Source organism: Scleropages formosus, chromosome 2 (genome assembly GCF_900964775.1).
Source record: "Scleropages formosus chromosome 2, fSclFor1.1, whole genome shotgun sequence".
Lineage (NCBI taxonomy): Eukaryota > Metazoa > Chordata > Actinopteri > Osteoglossiformes > Osteoglossidae > Scleropages > Scleropages formosus.
This window is the reverse complement of record NC_041807.1, coordinates 20,915,000-20,928,664: the sequence shown is the minus strand read 5'-3', so window position 1 is coordinate 20,928,664 and position 13,665 is coordinate 20,915,000. Positions and strand designations below refer to the sequence as shown.

General features: G+C 45.4%; 1 protein-coding gene across 1 annotated transcript; it reads right to left on the bottom strand.

Moving 5' to 3' along the window:
• Window positions 1-60: 60 nt before the first annotated feature.
• On the bottom strand, window positions 61-11,896 carry asz1 (ankyrin repeat, SAM and basic leucine zipper domain containing 1). Its single transcript, XM_018747357.2, has 13 exons — window positions 11,709-11,896; window positions 11,261-11,369; window positions 10,936-11,058; window positions 7,716-7,827; window positions 3,544-3,655; window positions 3,235-3,369; window positions 2,756-2,874; window positions 2,534-2,606; window positions 2,347-2,403; window positions 1,594-1,706; window positions 1,183-1,285; window positions 974-1,087; window positions 61-839 (listed from the first exon to the last, which is right to left on the bottom strand). The coding sequence occupies exons 1-13, from the start codon at window positions 11,802-11,804 to the stop codon at window positions 687-689; spliced, it is 1,419 nt and encodes a 472-aa protein (XP_018602873.2). The 5' UTR covers window positions 11,805-11,896; the 3' UTR covers window positions 61-686.
• Between the last annotated feature and the right edge of the window lie 1,769 nt (window positions 11,897-13,665).

The window sequence follows — 13,665 nt, the reverse complement described above, 5'->3', positions numbered from 1 at the left end:
AATTTGTTGCCTTTTTGTACTGTGTGTGGTAAAGACCCCTCACCTTGGGGCTGGTAATGGGTTGGATTCTGCTTTGCTCTTCCTTATTGGTACTTTACCAGGTTGAAAAACATTTGAGTTGTGTCTGGTCTTGGTAATGTAAATTACAGTACTTTTACCTCCTTTATTGATCCTGTATAGGCCATTTTTGGTGGGACAGTGAGGTCAGTGGCAACAGGAACACTACCCACAGTTTAAGTGGTAACATGTATCTGACTTTCCCTTCTACACTACTGTGACCCGGTGTCACTGCTACTGCAAGTTACAACAAAAAATGTCTACATGCCCCCTTGTGATCCCAGTCTGGGAACTGCTTCTGTGGGCCGGAGCTCAACATAACACAAACTTTTTTTGGGTAACAACTTACATTTAACTACTGCCATCAGCTGTAATCATTTTGAACTGTGACTTAGAAACCATAACAAAACACTTTATTCTTATATTCTTAAAGATTGAAAAATTAACATAACCTGGTCCCTGACATCCTTCTATTGAACAGCGATACTCTCAAAGTGAAACTGTTGTAAAAAATTTAGAAAAAAGCCACCATTGCACAGTCTGTTTCCCTGAACAGCTATGGCTATTCTCCCTCATCGCAGTGCACACGGAGAAAGAGATAAAGGGCAGTGGAGTGGAAGCAGGAGGCTCTAGACAAAAATCTTGCGCGTTCCAGCGTGTGAGAGTAGAAGCATGAGGCCCATGCCGATCGCTAACCCTACACCCCCCCGCAGAGCCAGTCTCCTCCAGATGCTTGGAGGTGCAGGTGTGGGCAGCCAGAGGGGCTCCTCTCCAGGCTCCAGCTTGCAAAGACACAAAGGAGAGGCTCTCAGGCAGAAGACCAGCGCTGGACACGGGACTTTGCCGACCACAACTAGACCAGAGGTGTTCACCACTCAGAGTGCCCTCTTCCCCACTGTTTGTCCGGTCAGCTCACCTGGTCAAACAGGCTCCTGAGACAGACCACCTCTTTGTGTAGATCTCCAGTGAGGATCACAAGGTCGCTGCAAACTGCCTGGCACTCCTTTCTAGGGTCCAGTGAGAGGACAATCTGGGGACAATACACTGGTGTGTGAACTCACCTCTTCGATACTGAGAGATGCTCCCAAGTGCATTGATGAACCCTTTGCAGCAGGGGGGCTTTACCTCCGATCGCTGTTTGGGGAACTTCCTCATGACATCCTGCACCATGTCTGTGAGGTAGCAGCAGTGCTGACGAAGACTCACCAGGAAGCTGTGCAGCTCCTCACTGGTGAGAAGCAGGTAAACAGAAGATCAACAGGCAAAAGGCATTAATCTCAACATCAGGCAACACCAAAGCTGCTGCAGAAGTACATCCAACCACATTCCATCTTGACTGCAGCCCATTGATCCCATAAACACATCCATCGTTTCCAGCTGCTGACATCTAACCTTTATTATCGACAACAGGATCATGACACAGACATCCATCAATTTGTAGTCTATTCCAGACCATGTTCGCACACCTTAGATGTGAACATAAGACATGAGCAGGAAGGTTTGAATCTCAGTAATTGGGTTTTCTAACAGACTCACCAGCTATCAATATTTTCCAGCTTCATGAACATGTCCACCTCCATCTGGTCCACATGCACCTCCTTGAATGAACTCAGAATCTTCCTCTGATCATCTGGGTCCATGATGCCAATCTGCAGAAGAGCATTTCTCTAGTTCTAAAGCAACATCTAGCCAACTTTTATGTGCTTTAGTTGAGGTAGGAACAAACAAAAAACCACATTAAATTTAAACTATAAATAAGGACAGGTCCAAACTGATTTTTTGGTAACACATTCACACCATTCTGGCTCACATCCCTCATGGCTATGACACCATCCTGAAATAACATGCACTATGTGACATGTTCATTATGATACCAAGGACCCCAACATGTGCTTTTAACCTGCAGCAGAACACATCCATGTATCTGTTGTTTTCGCAAAATTCTGACCCTGCAGACAGAAAGAGTCCTGTTAAACCGTCACTAATGGTTCAGTTCTAGTGACTGTTGATGACAGTAGAACCTGGCACGCTGAGCTCAAGACAGCCTTCTGCGCACCAAATGTCTGCTGGTTTTTATTGGTCTACTGGGCCACTCAGAAACATTGGAGAACCTTGGAGGAGGGTCACTACTCCTCCAGATCGAGAGAAGTCAGTTGAGCTGGTTTCGCCATGGTATAAGGATACCCCGTTGTCGGCTCCTCATGGAGTTATACCATGTCTCACTGGTATAAGACCTTGTGGCAGACCCTGGACATTTTCAAAACATACAAGAACAGTGGCTATCTTTACCTGTTCCAGGTCTTCTCGCTCCATTGCGGACAGATCACCCCAAGTGATGTCATTCTCCTATGCGAACACAGCAGTGCTGTCTGTCATGACTCAACAACTGCAAACATGTTTCAACTATTAATTCAGTGTCCCTGAAGGCAGTTTTTGGGAAGTTACCACTGTATGGACAACCTTGGCAATGACTCACTAGCATGGTTTCTGACAGGTGCTCCAAGTTGAGTCCACACAGAAACACATCGATATCGCCGAGCTTCACAGAACTACAAGGAACCAACACGTCCGTTACATCGCCATCGCCATCATTTACTTCAGTAGCAAGGTAACACAAAGGTGAGCTTCACAACGAGATAAGGCCATATGTGGAGGAGGGCCATTTTAAAACATTATGTTTTACAGAACTGGGTGTCACCTCTCCTTAATGACAGTGAGCGGCTCAGAATTTCCTTTCAAAAACAGCGGACTTTCCTCCCCGGGGATCTCGTCTCCATTTCCAGCGACATCTCTGTGAGACACCAGAATCTGACCGATCTGTGGAACCAGCAGCATACACACATCTTGAATTATTCAGTCCTGGGCTTGAATAAGAGACAGGCCCCTATGACTGACAGTGGAACTCTGCTCTCGGCAGCTACACTGTGTTTTTTTTTTTTTTTTTTTTTTATAACAGTGGTTCTGTATTCAGTACCATTCAATGCTCTGTACCATAAACCATACCTGTGACATCATGGGAGAGTGCAGCCCATGTCATTTAACACACACACTCTTGTAAGAAATGAACGAAAAGAAATAAGGAACCTTATTATACGAGCCAAGAACAGTAAGAGAGCAGTGCTAGCCAGTGGTCCAGTGGGTAGTGACCAGAGCAGGGACAGTGTCGGTGTGCACTACCTCAGCCTGCTGGTACACTTTGGCCAGGTCCAGTAGGCTCTGCCCCGCTTTGGTCCTGATGTTCTTGTGAGCTCCAAGCTGCAGCAGCTTCAGAACGGCTTCAGTCTGTCCGCACTGAACCGCTATCGCAAGGGCCTGCGTTTTACCCACAGCTCAATCATTTTTCTCTCTTAAGACAAAACACTGGTGTCGTCATAAGTTATCATCCTTCATGGACAACATTAGTAGCAACTGTCACTGAAAACAATTTTACATACAAATGTCAGGCTCAGAATGTAAGGTGTGTGTGTGTCGGAGTGTTTGTCTCACCGTGTACCCACTGGAGTCCTGAGCATTGAGCTCTGCTCCACAGGAGACCAGCAGGTTTATCACCTGGCAGTAACCTTCTCTAGCAGCCACCATCAGAGGAGTCATTCGGGAGCTGCGCAGCGAGGACATGCTGGTTACTAATGGTTTGACCACAGAGTGTTCAGTGTAAATGCAGGGTGAACAGCCCTGGTCACTTCACTCAACGGGCACTCGGCTCAACACCTGTGGCTACACAAGTGACCGCGAACAGAACCACTAGACAATAAACGCAGACTTCCCTTCTAACATTCAGGGATCTGAGAACCGCTGACATTTTGCATGTTCATTCAAAGTGCTCCCGAGAGCCTGTTTGTCAAAGGGAGATAAACCGCACGGCATCAGTCAAGGTGGTATCAATGGAGTCCGCTGGGGGACGCTCAACACAACCACATTTCCTTTGTGGTTCAACACAAATTCCCTGTATGGACTATTGATGTGTTGACAGGTTCTAGACAGAAAGCCACTGATATCTAAAGCAGCATTAATATGTTGGGTATCCATATGAAAAATAAACTATCAAAAGGAAGTATTCAGTGGGCAAAGCTGGTAACCCATGCAGTGTTACCAAAACCCTCAAGGATATGAGAAATCAAAGTGTAGCTGCAGTGTTTGACGTGATCACAGACAGCCCAGAAAAAATGAGCTGTGCTTGTTTTCTTCCCTGTGTTCACATGGACCACCCGTCACATCCTATCTTTCCAACTGTTTTGGTGCCAATGTGACGCAACCTGGCATTCCTGAAACACAGATAAGACAAGCGTAGTAGTAAAAGCGTGAAATACTGGACACCCTGGTGATAAAGGGGTTTGTACAACCACACTGGAATAAATCAATATTAGCAGGGCCTTCGCTTTCCCTGCCTTCCAGCTGAATGTAGAGGAGTTGTGGCACACAACACACCCACAGCAGGGCTGCTTAGTCCCCATATGACCCCAGCACACAAAACCACCCCTCCATTCTCTCTCATATCACATCCTTGTCTCATGCTGGTTGGTATTCTCACAGGAGAGTGCCATGCATGGGCAGAAGAGGAAGGACTGGAAAACTACTTTTTGACTTATTAGACGATACCATAACTTTGGTATCACACGTATGGAGAGCCACCCTGCTTGGGTCCAACCGCCTGCCTTTGAGGATTCTAGGAAGAGTGGCAGAGAGGAGCTGGATACAGAACTGGGAGAGATTCAATGAGAGGAGGGTAGGGAAAAAAGTGTGAAGTCAGAAGTAATGTAAAGTAAGAGAAGTCACAAAGGAAAAGCTGGGAACATGGACTTGTGCCATGACAGGTGAAGCCATCGCTGGAAGGAACACCGCACTGCACAAAGGTAACACAGATTCCTGTACATTCCTCATTTCCTGGTTTGAAACACACAACATTAGTTAAAAATGCGCTCCCCTCAAAACCGCTCCACGCCCATGTGTATTTTTTTTTTAAAAAAGTGCACCATACTGCACTGAAGGTCGTAGGCATTTAAACCAACAGCATAAATCAGCTGTGCATCATCACGGGGGTGTGCATGTGTGTCTGTGCGACTGGTTGGGCACTACAGCTAACAGTTCCCACCAGCTGCTCGCTTCTGTGGGCGGTGCGAGTGTCACACGTGTCCCCACAGCACCCTTCCTCACAATACAGGAGCGCTGTGGACATATGAGCACAGTGTAAAAGCCTCAAGTGTGACAGATTACAAGGTCGACTGAAGAACACACCTCATTGCGTTATCAGAGAACTAGAGTAGAGGTCAATCAATAACTGCATCAATCAACAAAAGCAAACAATTAAAAGGTCACGAGAAACTCTACCTTAGTCCTGGGGAAAACTGGGTTTTAACACATCCATCACCCTTTTTTTTTTTTTTAAAGACAATACACTGGGTCCTCAATTGGGACTCGATGTCTGTGTGTAACTACAAGGTCACTTGAATATCACAGTCACTAAAAGCTAAATAATGCATACGCTCATCCACTTTTAATGGGTTAGGCTCCGAGGAGAAAAACCCAGACAAAGCTATAATAAATAAATATCCTGGAAAATGTCTGCCCATTATCAATAACTTGTAGGCTGGTGCAGGGTCACAGTGTCTACAGCCTGTCCCACACGTGTACAACAGGAGACAGGGTATACTCTGGATGCGATGCCACGACATCACAGTGTAACACTTTCAGAAACATCAAAAGTACATTACTATTAAAACTCATTTGAAATTACTGGGGGGGGAAAAAACCATTACGTTCAATTTCTTGTTCAACGCCACTGGTAGCTTCGTCCCATAAGTATCCAACATCTGTCAGCTTTAAGGCAACTTTCCACTTTTTTAATTAAAGCTTAATTGAATATCCCTCCATTTATTTACAGGTAAGATTATGTAATACTCTTGGACAGTGCAGCAGCAAATAAAACTACTTCACAAGACTTTTCTTTTTAATATTTCTATTAACTTCACGATACAAATAAAAGTTTATTTTTATTTTCAGTCACTCTGAAAATGTTCTCTCCTCTCTCTTGACTAATTAATTCCATAAATATGTGCAACGTTCATTCATACTGATGTGTGATACTGAGGAACACCAGACTGCAGCCGTAAGCGCTGGAAAGACCCGTCGTCTTTCTGCTCTTGGAGCATTTTTCCGAAAACTAACAGCTGAATGTAGAAATGCTGCTCATTTTCCTTCATTTAGAATAGAGAAATACACTGCAAAACATTCTTCAAAAAACCATACCTACGATGCTGGCGCCTCGAGGAAGCAGTGTGCTGGAAATGCCTGTCAGCTCTCCTACGCAGTCACTTCCTGCAGGTTATTCTCACATTTTCCACACACATTTGCTTTCTGGGATAAACAGCACCCTCTGTGCACTTTTTGGACACAGGAAAAAAAGAGCAGTGTGGACGCACGAAGAATAAGGGGAGTGTTCTTTTCATTTTCATTCATAACTGAAACGCACTTCACAAAACAAGCTCTCAGCCGGACATTTTTCCCGGGACGGCGCACGCGGACCCATTGCAGCTCATCTGCAGGGGCGCCATCCCCATGTGCAGCACAGTGCATGTTTACGTCAAAATTTGAGAAAAAACAGACAATGCAGATTGCTGCTCAAATATACAGACACAAAAGGCACATTTGGGTGCTCAACGCCCCCCCGGCTCTGAATGGCAGCCGTATTCTTATTTGGATAACGTTTGCCCAAATATTTTGTCTGGAGAGGAAACAATAAATTTCCTACTGAAGCTGCGTGGCCATGAAAGTAACGTGCCGCAGGCCTGGGGGCCACACGAGGCCCGCTCCACCTCACCAGCAAAACAACGTCACCGGCAAGAAGAACTTCACCCATGGTCTGCCATGAGAAATGTCCACACATGATGACAAGGCTAAACGGTTCCAGAAGGCGACGTGGGACCCCGGCTGGTCCGCACACAGGAGTTGAGCGGCGCCGACGTTTGTTTTCAGCTCAGCTGTCCCTGTTTGTTTGTTTGTTTGTCTGTCTGAGGAGGGCTTTTACGCACCGGGACGTGTCACAACAGGACATTCCAGCCGGCTGCATTTTAATCACAGCAGTACGGTACAGCCAACCGCACAGACCCGTCTACACCGCTCGGTTCAAAAGACCACTTGACGGTCAGCAGTGAAGAAGGAACAAAAAAATCCAATGAAATGAAGGCCTTATCTGCACCTGGCTGCAGATGACCTCTTATCTGGTGATAGTAACGATTACTACTGTACTTCACAGGAATTGTGTACTTTACAATAAACTAAATAAACCCAATTTACAATGAACTAAAGTAAACTGCCAATGCAACCCATTTAATATGTGACAGATACCTTCATGGACACCCGAGACCACAAGTGTGGCACGTTGTCATTGATAACTTCCCATCACTGCGCAATCCATGTGAAAGTCTTTCTGCTACAGTGTCGCTCCACACCCACTGACATAAGCCAGGCAATTTATATCTAATAAGTGTGAAGCTTATCAAAAGTTTGCCATTTATGACTAGGCAGCAACACATAACTGACTGGCACACCATGAGTTGAGAGCGCTGGTCAACAAGTGCAAGGATCCTTCTGGACCATTCTAGAAGACACCCTGAAGATGGGAGGAAAGAAGACAGAAGGAAGCCGCACAACACTCCTCTTACCGGTTGTGTATGTTGGGGTCTGCTTTCCAGGACAGGAGCAGCTCCACACACTTGGCAATCCTGGCTTCGGATGCAGAAGCCATACAGGCGATCATGAGCACGGTATACTGGTCTGGGGGGAGATGTACAACAGCGGCGTTAGCGCTGCTTCACACGGCTCATTTCACGCACATCTGGAATAACAGACAAATGTAGCCAAATTCTAGCATCCAAGTACTGCATTGCTGTTGACCACCAAGATCACTTTGAGATCTGACACCCGTTTTCAGAATTTGATTTATGTTTCATAAACCTGGAAAGATCTTCCTTGGTCACAAAACAGTCTTCAGCGCACCACGGGAAACGTTACACAAACCACTCAGACATACATGGTTCACTGAGAAAGAGAAGAAAGCATAGTGGCAGTTGGTAGCATGGTGGTTACAGCCACTGCTGCTGAATCCAAAGGTCACAGGTTTGAATCCCTCCTACTGCTGTAGTACCCTTCAGTATGGTTCCCAACCTTATTTGCCCCCAGTAAAAATGACCCAGCTGTATGAACCCCGCTTTGGACAAAAGCATCAACAAAATGGGTAGATGTAGAAGGTACAGTGTGTATTGGTTTGTCCTGCAAGTGTTGATCACAGAGGATACAGGCAGCCTCATGAAATACAGACCTGTAACTGGAAGACTGCTGGATCAAGTTGTAAGGGTGGCCTGCTGCGTACTTAATCCGAATTTTCTCCAGCAACACATACAGCCATATGAATACGTTCAGTTCTAAATCTCTCTTAAAGTCCCATATAGGCAGCAGGAAAAACAACAACAGGTGAACTGAGGTACACAATAACGGACAAAGCTCAGAATTAATTTAGATAGAGGCCAAAACGGCACTAGCCAGGTGTAGCAGAGCCCCAGCAGCCACTGGGCCAGGAAAACAAATAGTTCGGCGTGGGGCAGACAGGATGACGGCAAAGCCATGCTCTCCGGAGCACCTTTATCTACCCAAACAACGGCTCGGCAGAACACAAATTGGGACGTGGCCACTGCTCTGTCTCCGATTTAATTATTTCCTTTTGGGGTCTCCAGCTGTCCAGCCTCCAGCCCCCACCACCCCAGCCCTCCTTGTGCAGGACGTGAAATCACCTCCATTACTTCACTCGCTCCACGGCTGACTTTGCCTTCCCCAGTTCACCGAGAGCAACAGATGCGTTCAATTTTCAAGAGAAACAGGAATGGAAGTGTAAACTAAAGCACGCTGAGGATTAGCGACATGTTTTCAATAGTTCCTCTTTTGCGTCACGACCATTAAGTAATGTCAGATGAAGACAAATAATACGCATTTTAATTGGTTCCCATCTTCGGCTGGGCCGCAACAAAAAAGAATCAAAGGAAAATGAAAGGAGGAAAGTTCTCCCAACGCAAGCAGCCGTTCTTGAAAAGCAGGCTGACCGTATGGAGGATTAAGTTCAGTCTCTGACTCTCAGTCAACGGCACAGAACACACTATTTGGAACTGCCGCGGAGCTCTTATCTCCTGCAGGTTGGAGAATGGCACACGGAGGTCATCTGGAGCCTATGCAGCTCTCATGTTCTCATTTCAGTTGCTATCAATTAGGATAATCTATCGGATTCATGGTGGAAATAAATGTAACATGACCGGAAAAGACGAAAAAACAGGCAACGTTTCGATTTTAGACGCACAGAAAGCTCTCGTGTAACAGGGTCATGTACAACAAAATACCGCAACAGTGGCTCGTGAAAATATATACCCCTTCTCAATGCTATGGACTTATGATTTGGTACAACTGCATTTTCTTCCCCCCATCACGCTGTCCTTTTACTTCCACAACGACTGGAGAAAGAGCTGATAGAAAGCAGTTATGTTCCAGTGAAATGGATCTGCTTTCAGGCCACCTTGCACGTTGATATAAAACAGTTCAATGGGGGAAACACTCATAAAAGTACAGACTATAAAAGCGATTAAATAAAAGAAGGCAAGTAGTCTCTATTGCGTCATTTCTGTGCAGCTCTCGGGCTGTTGAGCAAACCAGTATAAGGTCCAAAAAAACATAACAAAAAAAGTTAAAACAGAAATAGTGCAATCTTTAAAAACGGACAGGAGACCTTTCAGTGCTTCCATGTTTCCTCCTGTGACTGTGTGCAGTACTCTTGTCATCATGTCCCTAACAAGTATCTTTAAAATGAGTAAAAGGGAGTATTTTAAACTTAAAACATGCTGTGCTGCAGGTGCGCTACAGATAAGAAGCCTAACAGCAGAAAGGCGAAGGACACAGTTTGAAAGTCAAGCTGTACAGCAACAGGTTAAAGCAACAGCTTCTTAAAGACACATTAAAATATAAATAAGTTCAAAAGATGTTAACAAGAGTGACACTAAAAAGGCACCACTTTAGTCCATTGTTAGTATGGCGTTTCCACAACAGCGAAAAGCTCTTGTTTTTTCTTCATCTGGAATTTAGTTTGTTTAAAATACTGTAAACATCCAGACTTTGGATAATGAATTAAGGAAGATACTGTACAACAGCAAAATACTACTAGATAAAAAATAATCTTTTTTTATATTATGTTATTACAAAATATAACAGCTATATCTTGGTGTTATCATAGTCATATATAATAATACCTTTTATTTTTGCAATTTAATTTTAGGCAGCATTTTTTTTCTTATAAGAAATAATGGTAACTTGACCCTGTGGGAATTTGGAACGATTTCACAGAACAAATTATGCCAGTTATTTAACGGATGGCTGTACTCCACTGCGAGTATTTACACGTTAAAAACCATCTTGATTCTGATCATTACTGTTTCGGATATCTTTTACAATGTCATAAAGGAAATGAAAAATTTATGATCTTATGTACTGTTGCTATACAAACAGCAACATACATAATAGGATGGGCAATATTTCAGCTGAGTGAAGCAATTTTTTGTTTTCTTTTTTACAGCGCTGTATTTTATAATACTTGTGCATCACTAAATGTCCAAACTAGCTGTAAAAACAGATAAAACGAGTATTGATGTAATAACGAAATTCAGAAGGCAGGGAACGGTGCACAAAGCAGGACGAGTCCTTTCGGGCAGAACGTTAGCTGGGAGCTCAGGGTGGTGGGATGTGTGCCTGCTTAGAGTCAGGGTTAGGGTCAGGGTCAAGGTCAGGGTCAAGGAGGCCTCCCTTCACGGATGGACGAGCGAGGGCTAAAGGCACACGCTGCTGCCCTACCCTTGCTGAAGTTTGCGCTTGCTCCCCTGTCCAGCAGCAACTTGGCCACCTCATAGTGGGCATTGTGGACAGCACACATCAGCAGGGTCCAACCAAAGCTCAGGCGGTAGTCCACGTCCACACCTGACATCGGGGCAGAGAAAGGGTCAGCGGCAGCGGTACGAGGGAGCTCAACAGTAAAGCAAAACCACCGACTCTTGAGTCCTCGTGCACGTCTTCACCTCTCTTGGTCATCAATAGGCTTTACGCGCTCATACATGTACGGTGACAGACGCCCGAACAGTGCGGCCGCCGTTCGTTCGCGTCGAGCCCACGGCCTCCTCACCGGTGTCCAGCAGCTGTCCGAGGAGCCCAGCGTCCCCCCCGCTGATGGCTTTCTTCAGCTTCCACACCTGCTCCTGCTCTGGTGCCACAGCAGCGGCAAGGGCTGCGCTCTGAACAGTGAAAACACACACATACACCGTATTGCTAACGCAGCCAGGAAACGTGTCCCATTTCTGGGGACCGCGTCATTCGCACAGGCAGCACTTCCCCCAACGACTTACACCTCCCCCCCCTTCACACACGTCTGAAAACTACAGCAGAAACGAGCTAAATGACTCGCAGTTACGGTGCAGCTAGTAGGCGAACTGAATTTGCGCAGGTTTAAATTCAGCAGTTCGTGAGTTTTCCGCCCGCGTGGCGAACAAACGCCGAACGCTTCTCCCCCTGCACAAACTTGAAGTTTAACTTCTTCACTCTGCACCCTGGAGGCTCCGTCAATGCTCGGTCACCTGTGGGCCCCTCCTGAGGCCCCCGAGGTCCCATTCGTCCTGGCTACTGTCGCTCTCGTCCCCGGCGGTTACGCACAACAAGAGATCGCTCTGCATGGCGGCGGTTGCGGTTGCAGCGGCGGCGGTGGCGGGAAGTTGCGCGCGTGCGCTCCTAGAGAGCCGTGCGCGCGATGGGTGACGCGAGGCGCTTTCTGTTCTGATTCTGTACCAAATTGCACAATCAAGCGGGTAAATGTGCAGAGTTCAACATCTGTGTCAAAGGGAAAATTTGATTAAAAAGCGTAAAAATGTGCTGCTGGATGAGTTGTCGTTCTCGGAGTGCTGTTGCTAATTAATTTCTGACAACTTTTTACCATACTGTTATGAGAGTCTCATACCTGGTGCTTTTGGTTTTAATTAGCAGATTTTTCACATGTTGGGCGTCATGAGAACGGCGAAAATCACAGTAAAGCCCCTTCTATTTCACTGTAAAACATGGTCACTGCAGTTCATTGTACAATACTTTACATTTCACAATGAAGCACTTTAAGTGTAAATCAGTTTAAAACACGGTTACCCTGGCCTGTCCCCGCTTGCCTTGCCGTGAGGACAAGACCGGCGCGGGTCGTGTCCACCTACAATAACTGTCGTCGAGTTTATTACTGTCTTCAGTTGACTTTACCTTTATAGAAATTATACAGGTAACGATATTTAATTTCTGCAACACCCTGAATATGATCCAACATATAAATACAGATTATAAACGACGGCATCCCATGTGTTAGTGAAACGGACTCCCTGGGCTGGGGGCCGCAACAGGATCATGGCGACTGTAAAGAGGGGCAATGATGAGTGAACACGAGGGAATGATGGGTAATGAAAGCAGTTGTGCGAGCGCACAGGGGTCTGAGGGGCTGTGAAGACACTTCGTTTCTCGTGGATTCACGAAGGGGCACGACGGTGCTCCCCGCAGCACCATAATAAAAAAAGAAACAACACAACAACGTAGTAAAAGTAGCTGAAAGATACGTCAAGGCCAACTCCAATGCTTGTAGTTGTAATATATAAGTGCAAAACTGCGAAAGCGCCGCTCCTTCCTACCGTGAAATAAATAATATTGTTAATAACGTCAGAACGTTATAGCTGGTTTTCTGCCCCGGAAGAAGACTTAGCCTACAGGAGGACTTCTTTGTCCAGTGCTCCTTTTTCTTGTTTTTGTTTTTTATTAGCACACTACAATAGTACAAAGGATAGCAACAACGAGAACAGTATGTTTAATATATTAAAAAAAGAAGGAAAACAAAAAAGCCAGAGCAGGGAATACAGCTACAAATTGCAGTTTAGATGACAATGTGTAACATTGATTTAACCCATAATCGAATGATAGGGAAAAAATTACATTTTTTTATTTTAAAACAATTGTGTAAAAGCTTTTGGGAAAAATGTTGTTGTGGCACACGCTTTTTCAGTACTGTGTATGTGTTTTCCATAGCAATTTTTGTTCGTTTCTTTGTGTGTACGTACCGCCTCCGAAATCTGTACATTTTACTGTAAGAATCATCAAAACGTTTTAAAAAGCCATGCCCTGGACGCAAGGCTGACACCCTGGAAACACACAGCCCAGTCCATCGCAGGAAAGCCACACACACAGAGTCATTCACGCAGCAGCGTCACCAAGCCACGTAAACTGCATGTGTTTGGACTGGGAGGAAACCAGAGCACCCGGAGGAAACCCACGCAGACACAGGGATCGTGCAAACATTGCAAATTTCCCACAGACCGTGCAGTTCTCGAACCCATGTTCTCTGGCAATACTCAGGCGCTATGAGGCGGCAGCGCCACCGTGCTGCCCATGTTTAACATGACTTAGATTAAATTAAATTAGTTTTAATTTATGTTGATCAATACTGAATACATTAAATTAATTAATACTGCATTTCTACTATTACCCGAGACTCCACTAATAAAAAAGCAATGA

Bases quoted from the DNA above. Each gene is read 5' to 3' on its own strand.
- asz1 (XM_018747357.2), bottom strand. From the start codon at position 11,804: ATGCAGAGCGATCTCTTGTTGTGCGTAACCGCCGGGGACGAGAGCGAC. The intron at 1,088-1,182 runs GTAAAGCCCCCC...TATTGTCCCCAG, and splicing joins TCCCCAAACAGCGATCGGAG to ATTGTCCTCTCACTGGACCC. The intron at 840-973 runs GTGAGCTGACCG...TGTCTTTGCAAG, and splicing joins TCAGGAGCCTGTTTGACCAG to CTGGAGCCTGGAGAGGAGCC.